Genomic DNA, 19,718 nt, shown 5'->3' with positions numbered 1-19,718 from the left:
TTACAAGGGACAATATGTATCTTAAACAAACTTTTAAGAGTATATTTATAATTTACCCGAAAATAAATGTAGTAGAGGCAGAACCGCCAATTATTCAATTTTTTATAAAGGAGAGCAAGTAATTAGATGGTCAAATGACTCTCTATTCAAAATAAACTCAACTAATAGTATTATAAAAAATAATTCTTTTATTTTATTTTATTTTTTTATAAAAAAAAAAAAATACTTTGTTGTGGTTTAAATAAACGCATAACACCTTTTACTCTAATTTGTGAATCAAAGGATCGAAAATATCACTGTTATGAGCATTTTTATTAAATTTTTAGAAATTCAAAAATTATTTTTCACTTGGATCTTGCAAAACGTGTAATTTATCGTAATATTTGAATTTGAGTACATAACTTCTTATCTCGGCACATATTTTACTTAATATTAACTTGAATTGTATGTCTAATTATATAAGTTGTACATGTACTTTCAATTGATAAGGGATAATTGTGAACGAAAAGAAGAAAGAGAAATTTTGATTTCTCAAACACCAGCACAAAACAAAAACAAAAACAAAAACTACAAAGGAGCAACTAACAGATCTGACCAAAATAAGAAAATAATCAAAAATTTACTCTCACAAGTGAAAGCACCACAAAACAACCTTTTAATCCATTCCCTAACATTCCATATATTTGGAACACAGATAATGATGGCCACTAATTACATAGCTACATTAAAAATAAAAATTTTAAAAACAAAATCATAAAAGGTTCCACAGCTAACAAGCCATGACCAAATTGTAACATTAAGGTCAGTTACATCTTGAAATGAGAAAGCAATCAACCCCATCCAAAGTACCTTTGCATGAACACCACATTTTGCTTTGGCACCATGTGCTTGTCCCCGACCCAACCCTACCCTGCTCGATACGTGTGATATCAGTTTAACAATTTATATAACCGTCTATAACAATTTAACAAAATGAAGACCTAATCTAGCAGCAATACCTGAAATCATTCGCTAATGGAACCAACAACCCCAATGTTTGGAGGAACGGTTTTTGACCCACTAAGAAAAGAAATACTCAGTTCCAGATTTTGTTTCCCATCAATCATAACCGGCATCAACATGGGCGGTCCCGCTTTGCCGACCATAAAAATTACCCCCACCACGCCTTGAGTGACCCTGACTTCGCTCCCTGTACCTTGAGCCCATATTGTGAGAGCCATCTGTTGGACCTTCAAAATTGTTGGTTTTGTTATTGTTATTGTTATTGTATTGTCCAATTGGCTGGTACTCATAATGTGAATTGTGTCTCTGCCTCTCTCGGTTTGAAGATGTACTACCATGTTGCCTGTTATCTTGCCCAGCCGAGCTCCAATCTCCACGAGATTCATGCCCTCTGCCAGAACGATTGTTTTGGTTACCATTCTTGCGGAATCCTGAGGCAAATTGCTGCTCATGTTGTGTATCAACATTTGCTGAGGCTACTTTCCTCTCTCTCTTGGACTCTTGATGCTGCCCTAAACTCAGCAGTTCTGCCACATTTGTCTGCTCAGACACAGATTGATCAATGGGAGGCTGCACCATAGTTTCCCTCCTCTCCTTGTCATGTTGTGGTGAAAGATTCACCCTTTTCGGGGACAGTGAATCATCAACTGTAGCATTTTGTCCACTACTGGGTCGGTTTCCACGTTGACTATGAACTGAATACACCTGCGATTTGGGTTGCCAGTGCGGCGTTATTCGTTCCCCAACCCCGCGATTTTCTTTCAAAGCAATATTTGTGTCTGTTTGACCTATCTCATCAGTGTACCCACTATTAGCATTCCTGTAATCATGATCACGATTGTTCCCAATGCTTCGATGACCCTTAAATGGATGTCGCTTTCCTCTGCCTGTTACTTCCTGATCTTTCACAACAGCAGATGCAATAACAGATGCTTTTGTCTCAGAATTATCGAGAAAACCCCACCCATCGGAAGTATTAAAATCATCAGATGACTTTGTTTGCTCTTTCAAAGAATTTATATCAGGCTTCAAGGACTGGTATTGTTCAACAGATTTCTCAACATTCTTGCAAGGGTGTGAAGTAGAGGACGATCCATCTTCCAAACCCCTCTGGCGCCACGATCCATGTGCTTTTGACTGCTTATTCTGCTTACCATCCGCATTCCTCAACTCATTCCCAATTACTGAGTTACCCAGTTGAGAACCTTCAACATTCTGAAAATTTTCTACTCTCCCAACAGTTTCTTCTGACGTAATTTGATTGACTGAAGACGGCACTGGTTGTTGCTGGATGCTTCCCTGCTGAGCCAGCTCCTTTGCTACTGGCTTCGGGACGTATCTCTCTATCTCTGCCCTCTTGCTTTTCATATTATTCTGCACTGAATTATCGCTCTTTGCTGCTGCATTAACAGTGTCGGGTACAGTTTTCTTTCCGGCTTCGTCCATAACCTCGGTTTTGTTCTGTGACCGCACAGGCGCCCACACAACAGCATCGCTGCTATATGATTTCTCCGCTGTTCTATTAGCTTGTTGGTTTCTTGGCATCCGGCGATTGTACTGAGGTTTCCACTGGCTATTTATTCTACCACCCGCTTCTTCACTAGGCACAGACACAGGCAGCTCTGAAGGTGGAATTGCTTCCTTAGCACCAGTCCTTGACTGAACTGAGCTAGGGTCCAACTCCAACTCAGAAGCCTTTGGCTTTCCACTTTCAGTGGAAACTTTTGCAGCATTAGTTTCTTTTGATACTGGTAGTGGTAAAGCGGCAACAGATGACACATCATCCAACTTATGCTTGTTTTTGCTGCTCCTGCTGTTTTTCCTCCTCTGATGTGCTGAGGACTCAGCCGTGATATTTGAGTTCATGGGTAGGATTGGCTCAGTTGATCCAACCTCACCAGCAACATCATTAACAGCTACATGAGTCTCATCTTTTGGTGCCTCAGTTGAACTGATCGGAACTGATTTATCAATCAAATTCTTTCCCAATGGAGCATTCTGCTTTTGTTTATAGCCCATGCGCTTATGCCTGGAAACACTACCTTCACTTCCTTGTCGAGCAGCTTTATGGTTGGCTGCACCAGCGGTATGAGAATCCTGTTGCAAATGCAAAAGCTGATCATGTGAAACAACAGATTCTGCATGCACATTGTCCGATGTCTCCAGGCGTGTATCTTCGGACATAACAGTAGATTCTCCAATTCCGACGGTATTGCTCTCTCTAATCTGAGCATTAGGATTAGAAACCAATGGTGAGCTTACAGTTTGAGATTTGCTAGCAACCATAACTACTACTTCAGTGGTCACGGGTTCTTGCTCTTGCTGAATAGGACCACTAGGTGGACCTTTTTCCAACTTCTGAGTTGAACCATCCATTGTTTGAGTACGCCGATTCAGCTCTTCCAATTTTGCAAGAGCCTTTGCCTTCTGCTCTCTTATCCGTTCCTCCTCCTCCTCCTGTAGTTGTTTAGCACGTTGCTTTGCTATCTCCCGCATCTTAGCACGCTGTTGAAAAAACATTTTAAAAAAATTAGTGTTGTACATAGTAGATATACATAAAACTAGCTGGTACCAACACACACACACACACACACATATTACTTACCTGTGCCTGGGAATCACTCTCATCTAACACAGGTGTCAAAGATTCTCCTTCATCCTTCCCTTGAGGGTTGATCCCAGGCTTCTCAGTCGCCTCCACAGATGTGAGGTGGTCTTGTACATGAACATCAAAACTGGGTTCTGAATTTACAGCTGAAACTTCACAGACGGACTCAGCAGCCAGAGGTTTCTTTCGTAATCCACCAGCATCATGAGTGTTGTTGAACCTTTTACCGCGATGGTCAAGTCGACCTTGCACACCATGACTAGCTTTCCTGCAAATTTACAAAATGAATCCTTCCCAAACACAGAAAATAACAGATACGGTGAAAGTTTTAGCACAATAATCACAAACCTTAAAATGGCTGCCCCACTAGAAGCTGTTGGCTGAAGGGCCTTATGTGCTGTAGAAATATCCACTTCATGGGAGTGAGTTCTTTCAAAAGCAGTACCTGTTTCACTGGCAGAACGAGAGGCCATAGCATCAACTTGTAACCTACTCTTTTGCTCTTCCCTACAAGGAATGGATGCAGTATCAGGCCATCCATCAGAAGTCCGAGCTTTAGCATTTAGACCTTCAATCTTTTGTATCAACGTTGGGTCTTTTGGAGTAGATGGAACTATTTGAGGAGGTACTTGTGGAAAAGTGGATGCTGCAGTTTCTGACTTGGTTACCGTAACATCATCAATGGTCTTTGCCTTGCCCCGACTTTCAGGCAACTTAACTTTGACAGAATCTGAAGAGGAAGTTCCTCGATTGTCGAAATTTCGAGAACGCGCATCTCCACCAAAAGTTCTTTTTCCTGAATAATTCTCTTCGTCTTCTCTGTCTTCCAATCCCCACTCGTTTTTCGGCAATGACGTTCTTGGTTGATCCCCCTTCTCAAGATACTGGGCATTGGCTGGTACACCGTGCTCCCGTTTGTCTTCTGCCCGTTTTTCATCCCATTCATTGTGTGGCTTCTTAAGAACTTTGTATGGTCCTCGTGTATCATCAGGATGACCAGACTCCGCATGTTCTGAAGCCGATGGTTTTCCCATGGAGCCATGCATACTGGCTCTAGCATGATTATTGCCAGGATCAGTAGGATTTTCACCAGGGTACCTGTTATAAACAGCGGGGGGAGCTACCATTCCCATAAATGGAATATCCCGTTCATTAGAATTGCAGTAGCCCATTGGGGGGCGAAAATAGCCCTCATAGGCCATGGGTCCAGGGTAGAAACCAGGCCTAATTGGCATATCTGGACGGATGTAAGCATCAGGAATGTGGGGTCTGTGTAAGTCTCCATTTTTAGGATGGTGTCCTCTTGGTCCAGCCCCTGGAGGAGGAATTGGCTGTGAGTTTGCTAAAGGAGGAGGTGGAATTTGAGGGTGATAGTAAGGAAATGGTTCAATTGGAAAGCCACCAGGAGCAAGTGGGGGTCCATAAGGAGGACCTCGTGGAGGTCCTCCATACCAAACACCAGGCGGAGGAGGATTTATTGGAGGACCACGCCAAGCATCGAAGTGATGAGGTGGAAAATTAGGATTTAGGTAGGGTGAGGGATCCCCCTTCCACTTCTCCATAGTAGGCTGGACCCCATCCTCAACATGATGGGAACCATCTCTCCTCCAAGTACTCACATTTCCACTGCTGACATTTGCATTTACAGAAATATCACCTGAAATGACATAAAAATCGATGATAAAATGAAAAGCTGCATGTCACATCAAATAGAAATACTCATGAAACCATCTTTCTAGAATAAACGGAAGAGTTAAATTCATGTGCACAAACCAACTGAAGAAGTAACACTCTTCTCCTTTCCAGAGGCTGCTCTGCCAGAAGACGAGCCAGGACGACTATAAGAGCCATGGTCTGTCATAAATAGTTGATCACACAATCAATAATGTGCACATAAAATTCAAACCAGAAACTACTCAACAGTTAGCTATAAAATGCCAACACTCGCATGAAGTTGAAAAACAAGAACCAATTAATAGAAGGATTTCAAATTCATTGAGGCACTAAATGTAAGAAAGCGATAATTCATTGTGCCAACTGATTATCGCATGTAGATTATCAGAAAACCTAAGCAATGCTCCGTTTTTATTAGCATGACCAAGGAATAATAATACATCAACATCAGCCTCCATATGCATGTAAGAAAGCATGGGAATATTAATGGATATATCTGTTGAGTTTGTGGAGCCCAATTAGTCTTGTACACCTCACCACACAGTGAGGTGTACAATACTAAGAAAACAACAATTGATCATAAATTTTTTTCTTCAAAAACACAACAATTAATTAAATTTCAAAACCTAAACAAACACACAAAAACTATTATTGCTTTCTCCAAAGGAAAAACAAACAAACCAAAAAAAGAAAAAGAAAATATAAAATAATATTTTGTCAGAAACTAACTAGCAGCAGCATTACTAGTAATACATTACCCAACCTAGTCCTTATGCCTGGCAGTGTAATGATTCAACAAGAAAAATGTTCTCCACTTATTCAAAACCAATTAGCAAAAGGATATTAACAAGGATTGTTGAGATATCATTAAATGATATATGACGGTGATATGGGAGGAAAACTGCAATATTTTCACCATGAAAGGAAGCAATGAAGACATACCCACACCCAACATATTGTCAACATAACCAGTGTGATTTTCATATTTAATCCAAAATAGCAAATGAGCCCTACTAAGCATGAAAATTCAGAAATGGGAAGTCACACAAGTAAGACTAAATTTAACATTAGCTAAGTAATGCAAGAACAATAAGAACTATAATTAAACAACTTCCCGGTTCCCTCATAGTTGCCTGAAGACAACCCTGCACATCTCAGACAGACCCTCAGATTCTTAATTCCAAAGTCATCTGACATCATTTATTTAGACAATAAAAACGTACATCAAACCGGCAGTCTTCATTTGAGACCAACAGTGACAAGACTCGAACCAAGCAAGGTATGGAACTATCAAGACCCAAACTTGAGAAAAATACAAAAAAGAGATGACTACTCTGATCATTGTAGAGAGTACCGACCTAGTAGAAAAATGATGTAATGCATCAATCACAGTGGCAACCAAAAACAAATGTAATAGAAGTGGAGAACTGTAAGAGAAGTATCAAACAGAAGACAACTGACATAGAAGTTCTTATATGCAAGCACTGTCACCTTGTGAGTCAGGACTCTTTCCAGAATTGTCTTTTTCTGAACCAAGTGTCGGAAAGTCTCCAGAACTCAGAGAGAACCCATCCTTCTTGGAGGTTGCCACTCCCTGCATACATAATATGTTAGGTCAAGTTGCCAAGAGATAATGCAGCAACCTCAACAGGATAACTACTATAAACACAAAAAGGGTTAAAAATGAAAAAAGGCAGCTCCAACTAAGAAATCTAATCATTCATATAAATAAGATTTGAGACAATGTATTGCAGCAATTTTTTTAATAACTAGAAGCAAGACAATAAATATTTTTTTAACTAAAAATTTATAACATGAATATTTAATGCTGAACTTAGTTATGCCATCCTACCAATTTCTCTGAGACACCAGTTGGACCCCATGCAACTGAATTATCAGATGAGGGTTCAGCAAACCGAGATAACTGTGAGCTACCAGGCCTTGTCTCTGCACTGCGAGGACGTGATGCCAGAGCTGTTTGATTTGATGTCAATACCCCAGAAGCTGATGATGGCCTAGAATTTTGTCCCCATGCATTAGGAGTAGGTTCGTGCATCCTGTCACTACCAGCAGTTGATGGCCTAGTACCACCTCCAGAAGAAGGGCGACCACTGAGATAACTTGGAGAACTGGTCCCACCATCAGTATTTGGGGACAAAGCGGAAGAACCCCATGCATTTGATGCAGAGGATGATGATCGACTTCCCCAGCTAAGGGTACCCCTATCAAAAATTTTAAATTTTAAAAATCTATAAAAAAAACGAGTGGTCTGATCAATTTATTATTACTGGTTCTACTTCTCTGAGAGAGAGAGAGAGAGAGAGAGAGAGAGAGAGAGAGAGAGAGAAATCATTTTAAGTATAGATAGAGGAAAGATCATAAAAAGGTGTGCATGTCTCCAAGTGCTTGCACATGCACGTGTGTGTGTGTGTGTGTGTGTGTGAGTGAGTGAGAGAGAGAGAGTATATATCACCAAGACTGTGTATTACTCACTTGGGAACAATTTCCACACTTGGGTCCAGACCATGATTTTCTAACCTTGAAACAACATTGAACAGAATTTCAGAGAGAGAACCCCCATAATTAACATAGGAAAATGGAAATAATTAAGCAGCAAGCTAGATACCTTTGGCTGGGTAAGTTTAAAGGTTTTGGAACAGCAACTTTTCCCAAAACAGTCATTCCACCTCTTCTGGTGGAGGACGCCCACCTGCAACAATGACCGAACAACGTTAACGCATATAAAGCTGTCCACAAACTATGAAATAGCATAATTTAAAAAATAAAAAACATAGTTTTTTACAATACTTGAACAGAATTACATTAGAAGATGGAGGAAACCAACACATGACTCCTCTAATAGACACTAAAATATGTATATGCACAATAGGTGTACTGAAATCCATCTTGCATACACTTGGAAGACACAGGTAAAAACTCACAATTCAACAACCACATAATATAAAAAAAATCAGAACGTCGTAGCCCTCAATAATATATATGCCAACTACTAGAAATTATTTAAAACAAAAAAAAATACATAATTAAAATTGGAACAAGATCATGATTTTCCTTTTAATAAGTAAATTTGAAACAAGATCATGCTAGTAGACATTTGCATGTAGAAACATTAACTCCCCAATTAGACATCCACAGAGAGAATGGTCTGTCCATAACCAAATGGAGGCCCAACATAATAAATCTCTGATACAGAAAATATCTAGGCAGATCTTGTAGAGGAATTATAGAAAGAAAAGAAGGCAAACACAGTAACAGACACAATCTTTGATGTGCCCTAGAGAACACCACAACTAAAAAGAGTGGAAATATATTGCCACAACAAGGTTAACATGGTTCATGAAAAACTAACCCATGTCAGAATGAGATGAGAAGATCCACCATCACGATAGATGGACAATGGTAAACTCATTACCCTCACATATGCTGTCAATGATGTTGCATAATTATACATACTACCTAAATTAGTATGAAGCAAGAAAAATCAACACAAAAACAGAACTAAGAGTATTCTCGGCAATCTTAAACCACATGTGATGTAGCTAATCCATCAGGCTGCAATTCAGAATTCTTTGTGAAGGAAGACAAGAAAAATAAAATTCTAATATCTTTGATTACGGTAAAAACAAATAAACAAAAATCATAGAGGTTACAGTAAGAAAAAGTATTGATCCATTGACATGTATACTTAATGTAGGAATTGAAAATATCTTAAGACATCTAGGCTTCTACAATACATTCATAAATTGCACCAAATGCACACATGAATGGATTTGTTTAATAATAATGTAGTTAACGAACACTTGGAATAAGTTTCCAATGTGAAAAAGAAAAACACTACAAAAAAACCTAATAATAAGCAAAAAAATGATACCCCAGCTGCTTAGGTCACATCACCCTAATAAACAAACTAAAGTTCGAGTGTCCCTACCTTACCTAACAAAAACATGGCAAAGGAAAAGAAATTACTATCAAAACATTTCACTAACAAAAACAAAAAAATGAAGCAACAAGAGAATAGGGACATAGGACAGTAAAGCATGCAACACTAAACTCAGGCAGCTATCTAGCTTAAGGTTTAGTTTGGAAAGCACAGAGCACTTGTGGTATTTGTACATAATCGCAGGTCGATCAACAGCTTATTTACAAACAAAACCCACCCAAAACCAAACTTGATCAGATTTTGTTAACGTGAACATGGCCACATTTTCCATCTAGCCACACTTCCATATGGCACCACCAGCAGCTGACCCATCCATCCCAGCGACCAAATTTGAAGAACACGAGAAACAGAAATTTAAGTTGCCAAACATGCACGTATAAGACTGCCAAAAACGATCTCTAAAGACATATAAGCAGTGTGAAAATGAAAATTGCTTGTATTTTTTGGGTTTGTGAAGATAGAATAATCTAAAATATTATGTAGATAGGTTTAGCTTAGAATCCCCATTAGTTTTCAACATGAATGGAGTATACTTATGGAATATGTGATAAATACAAAATTCCTTCCTGAGGTATGGAGCCGTGAACTCCATATTCACGTAAAAATCAAACCAAACATTGAATGTTTCTCCTACATCAATGCTTTACCATCAGTATCTAACCGACAATTCAAAGCCAAAGCTCCTAAATAATTTATAGGTAGCAAGTCATTTATATAGTCTAAAATTATATGCTTTTACATATAAATTGATTTCCCATTGGAATCTGCCCACCCCCTTTTGTTTTCACCACTCATCAAGATTGGGACAGTCCATGATCCAGGGAGGGTTTGCCCATCCCATATCAGCCTTGTTGCTGTCCCTAGGAATACTAAACCATTAAACATTCCTAAACAACATTCTGGCTTAAATAATCTGACGGTGAAGATTATCACCATAGTAATCTAAGCGATCCTTCTGGAATTTTCCACTTTCCTTTGGTTTGAGTAATATGCTTTCCCTTTCACAGCATTAAAGTCAAATTCAAGGCTCTGCAAACCATTACTACTAATATTTTCCCTGCTGCCCCTTTGTTTCACAATGTTCTAGTGCCAAATATATCTGAACTCCAAATCGGTTGCAAAATGAGTCATGTAACTAAAACATGGATAATGGACGTTGTCTTCAATTTACAGAAGACCTACTTCTGCGAAATTGCACCTTTCATCTATTTTAGTGGTATGCTTTTAATTTTTAAATTGAGCTACTACACATCAAGAAAGGATAGCAAAGAATGTAACAATGAAAAATATTTCATACCTTTTCTCTCCAGCCAACATACTTGAAGTCATTCTTAAAATGTAGTCCCAAGGTCATCCAAACAATTTTTACAGAGCCTGTATAGAAAAAGCATTTGTAAACTCAATCAACAAAAAGAAAATTACAGCCACCAAACACAAATTGAGTCTTAACATCAACAAAAACAAATTGAGTCCAACATCAATTTGTTTGTTTGTTTTTTAATCAACAAAGTAAAAATTTTATTATAAACATGAAATTCAAGGTACAAGGAAGTAGAATACATTGAGGGAGATTCGGAAAGTGAAAAAACTCTCCTAGTACTGCTAGTCATAAACTCACAACCTACCCCTCCGCCTCACGAGATTTTTAATATTTGAAAACAATAAACAAAGCAAAAAAACAAAAAATAAAAAACATAAAAGTAGCTAAAAAGATATTAACTACAAAAAGTTTGAAAATTCCAAAACACCATTTTCTAGACTACTTTTCTTGTCACCCACGCCACCCTGCAGACTAACATTTCCAATGCTCCCTACCACACCCCTTCTGCACACGATCTGCACACGATCTACACCTTCACACGAGCAAACAATTTCACGCGCCACCACGAACACCTTCAACATGCATTGCCTACCGAACACCATTGCCTACCAAACCACCCCTACAACACTTTGCTGCACCAAACCCACTGCTACAAAACCCACCGCAAAATCACACCTTGCAACACTCTGCCGCAACCACCCTGCAACACTACGCTGCACCTAACACCCTTACGACCCTCCACTGCACCTAACACTCCACTGCAACAACCCCACACCTAGCACTCCACCACAACCAACCCGTGACCCTCCACTACAAATTCCACTACTGAAACCACCTGACCTGCAACCCACAAGTCTCCACCCCCACCGAGCATTACACCTTTGACGCTTTAAACACCATCGCCATACGGAACCCACCTTATCCACACCATCACACCGGCACTTGCACCGTTGCTACACCGAGCCGACCTCCCTTATTCTAGCTACAACTCCTAATACCACCACACTTCGACCCAATAAAAGTAGACCACTATTCCGATGAAAAAGGACATCAAACTTATTGCCGAAACTGAAAACAAGGAAAGAGAGGGAAGAAGAAGAAGAAGCAGAAGAAGAAACGAAGCTAAAGCCAAGGAGGGAAAAGAAAAAAGGAAGCAAGACGGAGAAGAGGGGGGAAGGAAGCCGGCGGCAACCTCCTCCCTTGGCTGAACCAAACTGGGTTTTGTTTTCTAGAGAGAGAAGCTTTCTAGAGAGAGAGAGAGAACTTTTTTTTGCTTGTAATAGATTATTTTAGTCCAACATCATTAACATCTTAGGCCATGCATAAACATATTTTTACATAGCAAATTCCACAAGAAGGGACATTTTGACGAAGAATATTTGCAATGTGCCTAGTGATTTAGTTTTAGTAGATTTACAATTTTGTTCAATTCTAAATGGTTTCAAGGTTTTAGAAAGTCAGTTGGACAAATATGTCAATAAATAAATAAAATAAGTTTTATAAATTTTTTTAAAATTCTATGAAGCCTAAAAATAGAGTTTACTGGTCTATATGGGATTAAGCCAAGATCAATAATTCTAAAAAATCATTAAGACAAGTTACAAGCATGTAGAACGACACTAGGAAACTCAAAATATTGCTGCTTAAGCTAGGCTAAGACTAGGGAGACATGAGCTAGGGAGACATGAGCTATGCCCATGTGGGTTAGGGCCAAACTTGCACTTCTAATAAAGAGTGGCTCAAGCCTGGCCCAGCCCAATGTTAGGCCAAGACCATGATTCCCAAGCTTGCCCCTAGCAAAAAATACTATAAGGACCTAATATTTCAAGTTGTACCATAATAAAATCCATAGAATGCAAATATTTAAATTACCAAAATAAACTACCTTGCAGAAATTTAAAGCAATTCATAAATTAGTCTCAAGTTGTCTACTAACAACAATAAGCTTAGTATTTGTAGGTTACCCATGAGGTTCTTAATATAAAAATATAGAAATAGAAATCAAATCCCAAAATAAACAAACTATATAATTACTCCCAAAATAAAACATAAATCAAATAAAATATTAATCCTCAAAAATTCTTCAACCAATTCCACTGTGCTCCCCATCAAAAGAAACAAAATACATAAATAAATTCGTTTTCCATCTCCCCTAACCTTATTTCTACTCTTCCAATAATATTTTTGGTGCCAATATTGTTGTATAATAGAAATTGGAGAAGCAGTGGAAAATAAGTTATGAACTGATCAAGCCACAATTAAATACAATCAACTATGGACCTCTTCCCTCACTCCATCTTTTCCCAAAATAGTAAGAGACATAGAAGTGCGCATCAAGCAAGGCATGGCATGAAAATATAAAATTAGAACCAACCCCACCTCAAACCCGACTCAAGATTTATGAAGCTTTCCTAATCCCTCTCTGACTATCCAACGATAATAATCACTACCAAACTTCATCTAATAGGGACAAAAGAGTTTAATGTGATAAACACATGCACAATTCAAACTCTATATCAAAAATACCACATACATCTCAAGAGAAATAACAGCCCCTCTAATATTTCCCTGTGTAAACGACATCTCAACTTTCATTAGTCTCTCATACTCCTCTCGTCATTCCATAGTCTCCCATCCCCCAACCTAAAAGGAGAAAAATAGTTTATTTCTGCTACATACTTGCAATTTTGATGATTGAGTCAAACTTCAACCACCTCTCACTTTCACACAAATAATGCCCCTAGTGTAGTAAAAACAAAAGGCAAGCTAAATGCACCCATATTGCCCAAGGCACTAAGCGCCTATCAAGGCCTCAACTTAATAAATTGTTAAATGAAGTGACTAAATCAAGATATACTTCCACGTATAGTAGTAAATCACATACAAAACCCAACATAATTAACAAACCATGACCAATGGCACCAGGCATGTAAATTGCCAATAATTCATGACAGAAATTCATTAGATGCAGAAATTGAAGCATATTGTTCACTCACCAAACAAACCCATATATGATTCACCAAGAAAATACAAACTTTGGTACTACACCCATAATACAGAATACAGAATTCCATCACCTACATAATTCAAATTGAAAACAACACCAAAAGACGCACTTTATCGGTTCAAATCTATACAATATCTCTGTTACGTGTATGTATGCGTTACGTTGCGAACCCTAGGTACTAATTTTATTCTCTGTTTCTAGGTTTATCAAATCGTGCCCTCCTTGTGTTCTTCCAAACCCTAGAATCCAACATTTTTTCAGTTATAAAGCAACGACATATATATTTTCATACAATTTATATAGACACACACAGAGAGAGAGAGAGAGTAGATGATTACCAGGAGAGAAAGATTATGATCTATAAGCGAAGAGAATGTTCCGATCTATGTTTCTTTGTACGAAGAAGCGAAGCAAGAGAGAGAGAGAGAGACAGAGATGAGGGTGGGTGGGTGGGTGGGTGTGAAGGGTATTTATAGGTAGTGATGGTGGCGATGATGATGAGACGGGATCGGAGAGTCGAACACAGATAGAGAGAGAGAGAGAGAGAGAGAGGGGCAGAGAGTGATCGGACCCAAACCCAAACCCAACATACCTTTAAATCATAAGAGAGAGGTTCACCGCCCCCCCTCTCTCTCTCTCTCTCTCTCTCTCACTCACTGCCTGTGATTTTTTCTTCACGGCTCACGCGCGTGACAATTGACGTTTACACGCCAACTTTCTCTTTTTCTTTCTTTTTTTTTAATATTCAAAAAAAAAAAAAAAATTGTATTGCCTTCTGTTTAAGAGAAGAAAAATGCTTGGGAGTACTAATTAGTGCTCCCACTAATTAGGTAGTAGTGGGTCCCGCCATTAATGATGTGATGTTTTAGTCTTGAAGTTGTATTTTTTTTTTTTTTTACTTTTTTAATGCATTAGTGCTATTAGTGGTGATGTTTTTAGTAGGATGAATCATTGTTGTTAAGAGAATACACCTATCATAAATGGGAAAATATTAAAAATGGAAGTTGCGTTTGGTAGAGTTTTGTAATTATGATTTAAGAGAATGAGTTATATTTTGAGTTTGTAAAGTTTGGAATTATGGTTTAAGTATAGAAAATTTGTTTAGTAAGGAGTTTTGAAAATAATTTTAAAAAGAGTTTTGATTTGAGTAGGAAACTATTGATGTGACATTTGGTATTTGATATAAAAATTTACAACTCATAACTAAATATACAACTCAAAATTATTTTAAAACACATAAAAAATTTAAAAATTTTAAAAAAATATTTTTTTCGATTATATAAAAATTAACATATCAATTGAAAAAAATAAAAATTAATATTCCGGTCAATCGGCCGGACGACCGGTTAGGCAAAATTTACAAAAAAAAAAAATCTGAAAAGCACGGCTGAAACAGAGCTCTCTGCAGAGTTTTGAAAACGCGATTCCAAAACTCCTATTAAACATCATGTGTGAATATAGGTGTGGAATCACGTTTACAAAACACAACCAAACGGAGCCTAGTAATTAGATGATCAACACTGTCGGGTGGTTAACAACTCTATCAGTCTCAAGCCTAGGTAAATGAGAAGGGTTGTGTGTTAGGTAGTAGGCAGTCAATACGTAAAAAAAAATCGCTCAGATCCCTTATGACAATGAATTCTACTTTGGATCGATTAAATGCTAAGTTATTCCCCTCAAGTGACGTGTTGCGCCTACCTCCGAGTGTTTCGAAAAATGAGCAAGGGGCGCCGCATCGATGCTCGGGTGCGGTGAAAAATGAGCAAAAGTTATCGTGTTTTTCTGGACGAGCGCGGGTAAATAAGCTAGTCCAAGACTATAGATTTAGGGTAGCCACTTGGAATATAGGAACTTTAATTGGTAAGACGATGGGATTGGTAAATGTTATGATTAGGATGAGAGTTAGTGTAGTATGTGTACAAGAAACTAAATGGACAGGTGAAAAGCTCAGGAAATTGAGGATATCAGTTTTAAACTGTATTATAGTGGTAATAATAGACGCAGGAATGGGATAGGAATCATAGTTGCCAAGGGTCTTGTGAAAAATGTAATGGCAACCATTAGAAAAGGGGATAGGATTATGTTAGTTAAACTAGTTATTTGAGGGAATATAGTGAACGTTATTAGTGCATACGTCCCTCAAATAGGATTAGATGATCAGACGAAAAAGAATTTTTTTGAGCAAATGGATGAGATCTTACAGGAGATACCCGTAGGAGAGTACCTAGTTATAGGTGGAGATTTCAATGGCCATGTAGGCATAGATAAACTAGGCCATGAAAGGGTATATAGTGGATACGGTTTTGATGATAGAAATGAGGCTGGAGAAAGTATCTTAGATTTTGCGTTGGCTTGTGACCTAGCGGTAGCCAATACTATGTATACGAAGATGGAAGAACATTTGATAACCTTTAAGAGTGAGTCAGTTAAGAGACAAGTAGATTACTTTATAGTGAGAAAAGTGGACCACCTAAAATGCAGTGATTGTAAGGTGATTCATAGAGAGAGCCTGACCTCTCAACATATGATTTTGGTACTAGATTTATGTTTTAAAGGGCAATAGCAAGCTATGAAGGATGGTGGGCGTTGTAGGACGAGATAGTGGGACCTAAAAGGGGATAAACTATAAATATTTTAAAATAGAATGGATAAGGAAGGTGTTTGGGACTTAGAAGATGATGATAACACTATGTGAAACTTGATGGCCAATTGTATGAGGAGAATCTCAGGGGAAGTGCTTGGAGAGTCAAAAGGAACGGGACTTAGCTCTGGAGAAACTTGGTGGTAAAGGAAAGAGGTTCAAGCGGTAGTTAAGACAAAAAAATAGTGTTTTAAAAATGACAGAATGATAGAACTAAGAAAAACCTTGAGAGCTATAGATTGGCTAATAAGGAGGTCAAAAAAATAATGAGAGATGCTAAGTTGAAAGCTTATAATGACCTATTCACTCGACTAGATAATAAAGAAGGAGGCAAGAAGATATACAAACTTGCTAAGATACAAGAGAGAAAAATAATATATTTTAATTAAGTTAAGTGCATCAATAGTGAGGATTCTAAGGTATTGATGAAGGATGAAGAGATTAAGGAAAAATAAAAGAACTATTTTGAGAAACTATTAAATGAGGAACATGGAGGTACGTCAAAGACTATAGATTCTATCGTAGGATTAGGAACTTTCAAATGAAGATTGCACTTAAGAAAATGAAATCAAATAAGGCTTTAGGACCCGATGATATCTTTACTGAAGCTTGGAAGTGTTTGGATAAAAAATGGGTTGCTTAGTTGACTAGGTTGTTTAGTAAAATGTTGTTGACTAGGAACATGTCGGATGAGTGAATGAATAGTATTTTAGTGCCAGTATATAAGAATAAAGAAGATGCCTATAATTGCAACAACTATAGATGAATCAAGCTAATGTGTCATATAATGAAAGTATGGGAGATGGTAATGGAATACCGATTGCGAGATATGACAGAGGTGTTAGAGAATCAATTTAGATTTATGCCTGGTAAGTCAACAATGGAAGTGATCTATCAGTTGAGGAGAGTAATAGAAAAGTATAAAAAAAAGAAAAGAGACATTCATATGGTGTTTATCGATCTTGAGAAAATATATGATAGAGTGCCTCGGGATATAATATTATGGGTGTTAGAGAATAAATAAGTGACAAAAGGTTACATTGATGTGATTAGGGACGTGTATGAAAGAGTGGTGATCACTGTTAGATTACCTGGTGAAGAGACAAATGAATTTCCTATCACTGTAGGTTATACCGAGAATCTACTTTAAGTCCTTATATTTTTGTGTTAGTTATGGATGAGTTGACAAGAAATATTCAAGATGACATGCCATGGTGCATGCTTTTTGCAGATGATATCGTGTTAATGGATGAGAATAGAGGAGGAGTTGACACAAAGTTAGAGATTTTGAGAAAAACACTTGAATCTAAAGGATTCCGGATAAATAAAACTAAGACAAAATACATGGAGTGTAAATTTAGTAACAGTAACAATAAAAGTAGAGAAGAAGTGAAGATTGAGAACCAAAAATTGCCTAAGAGTAAACATTTTCGTTATTTAGGGTCGATTATCACAACAGCGAAGGAGATTGACGTAGATGTAGCCTATAGGATTAAGGCAGGATGGCTTTAAGTGGAGAGGTGCATATGGGGTGTTGTGCGATAAACAAATATCCACTAGACTAAGAGGTAAGTTCTATAGAAAGGCTATTAGACCAACATTGTTGTATGGAACGGAGTGTTAGGCAACTAAGAAATAACATGTAGATAAGATGAGTGTTGCCGAGATGAGGATGCTAAGGTGGATGTGTGACAAAACTAGACAAGACAGAATTATGAATGAGTGTATTCGGGAATGGGTAGGAGTGACATCGATAGAAGATAAGTTAAGAAAGAATCAATTTAGATGTTTGGTCATATTCAACGGAGATCAATAGAGATAGTAGTGAAGAGATGCGATGCAGTGACGATAGATGAAAGTGTTAGGGGACCGGGTAGGCCTAGATTAACGTTGGTTAGCGTTGTAAATAGAGATATAGATCTATTTAATTTGACTAACGAATTTGCTTTTGATAGAGTCGCGTGGAGAAGAAAGAGTCATGTAGCCGATCCCATTTGATGAGACTCAAGGCTTGGTTTGGTTGGCTGGGTAGTAATTAGATGATCAATAGAGAGTGGTGAGGATCGGGACGGTGGAGTCACGGTGGTTTGAGAAGGATTGGTGTGGTGTTGGTAGATTGAAAGAGCGAAGCAAAAAGAGTCGAGAATAATGTGATTGTTAAAAATGAATAAGTAGTGACAATTGAAGAGAAAATGGGCCAAATGTGACGGTCGAAGATAATGCATGATGTCTCATGGTTAAGGTAGAGGATATTAAAGTAGGGTTTAGATGAATTTTTATGAGGGTAAAATTACGATAAAATTTTATTAAAAAAAAAAAAGAAGGTAAGACTTTCAAGAAATTAGAAGCTTGTATTGCACATTACATTTTCTCTCAACACATGCCATTTTTTCAATTACGATATCTAAAATTTTTGTCCATCAAAGTAATTATTATCTGGGCAATGGCCCACACCTTTTTTTTGTTGTTTTGTTTTTGTACAAATCTAGTCGTTGCTTGTTATTTTTGTTGTTAATTGTTGCCACCCCAAGCTACCACCACCTCCTTACTAGCCTTTACCGCGTGAGCCCCCCCTCCATCCTTCACAACCGTGATCTTTCTTTTTATCTCTTTCTAGTATGATCCCTCTCTCATCATCATAGTCCTTTTCTACTCTTACTGCCATTCTGTCTCTCTAGAACGACTACAACCCCTTTCCCTTTTCATAGAACCACTATAACTATTTATCTTCTTATCATATAACCACGACAATCCCATATTTCTTACCTTTCACAACCCAGCCTCTTCATCTCTTTTGTTGTTATTTTTTATCCTCTATAAACTTTATATTTAAAAACTTTTGTTTTTTTTTCCTTCAATATTCTAAAAAATCTATGTATAAAAATGCCGAGTCATGATGATGGGAATGTGGAGTTAGACTTTAAGAAGGGAGTGACAATTAAGGGAAGAGATTGGTGAGAGACGATAAGAGCCAGAGAAAGTGAGGACTGGAAAGGTAGTGACAGAGACAGAAGGAAATGATATCATCAGTGGCAACAAAGGTAGTTAGTGTCATTAGGGCTATGCTCGGTACAAATTTCCAAAGAATTGTGGGTGGGTGTTACAAAATGAGTACTGCTATTAGCATCTCATAAATTATTTTGGATCCCTCAATTTGTAACTTTTTTTATTACAAGAATAATCTCAAATAAAATTACTAAAAAGGACATCATTAATTTTTTGATACATCATCTCACAATTAAACCCACACATCCCCTGCATCATGAATTAGGGTTTATGAGAGCACCCTCCTCCATCACTATCCATCTATCTTCCCCAAATATCTCCTTCAAAACTTATCCACCCTCAAAATCTTAAAAACCCTTTAGTGGCAATATTCTAGTGGTAACGGTAGCAATCATTTGATTACTTACATTTCTCTGGCAATGACAACGAGTGAAAGTTTTTTCGGCAATCACAACTCCATGAGACGAGTGGAGTACAACATAAAATTTAGATGTGGTT

General features: G+C 37.8%; 1 protein-coding gene across 3 annotated transcripts; it reads right to left on the bottom strand.

The window, feature by feature from the left end:
- Window positions 1-591: 591 nt before the first annotated feature.
- On the bottom strand, window positions 592-14,271 carry MOS1 (modifier of snc1). 3 transcript variants are annotated; one of them, XR_003629613.2, is made up of 11 exons: window positions 13,912-14,271; window positions 10,543-10,619; window positions 7,911-7,994; window positions 7,778-7,822; window positions 7,137-7,506; window positions 6,776-6,878; window positions 5,384-5,464; window positions 3,959-5,267; window positions 3,608-3,878; window positions 999-3,507; window positions 592-910 (listed from the first exon to the last, which is right to left on the bottom strand). XR_003629613.2 is itself a non-coding variant. In XM_028203940.2 (10 exons), the coding sequence occupies exons 2-10, from the start codon at window positions 10,572-10,574 to the stop codon at window positions 1,099-1,101; spliced, it is 4,704 nt and encodes a 1,567-aa protein (XP_028059741.2). In that variant the 5' UTR covers window positions 10,575-10,619; window positions 13,912-14,271; the 3' UTR covers window positions 592-1,098. The 3 variants fall into 3 exon arrangements, 1 of the variants encoding a protein (XP_028059741.2); XR_003629614.2 differs by having other exon boundaries at window positions 592-905; XM_028203940.2 differs by having other exon boundaries at window positions 592-3,507.
- Between the last annotated feature and the right edge of the window lie 5,447 nt (window positions 14,272-19,718).

The sequence above is a fragment of the Camellia sinensis genome, chromosome 4, assembly GCF_055761805.1.
Source record: "Camellia sinensis isolate YWXY chromosome 4, ASM5576180v1, whole genome shotgun sequence".
Lineage (NCBI taxonomy): Eukaryota > Viridiplantae > Streptophyta > Magnoliopsida > Ericales > Theaceae > Camellia > Camellia sinensis.
The sequence above is the reverse complement of the archived record's forward strand: the minus strand, read 5'-3'. Positions and strand labels throughout refer to the sequence as shown.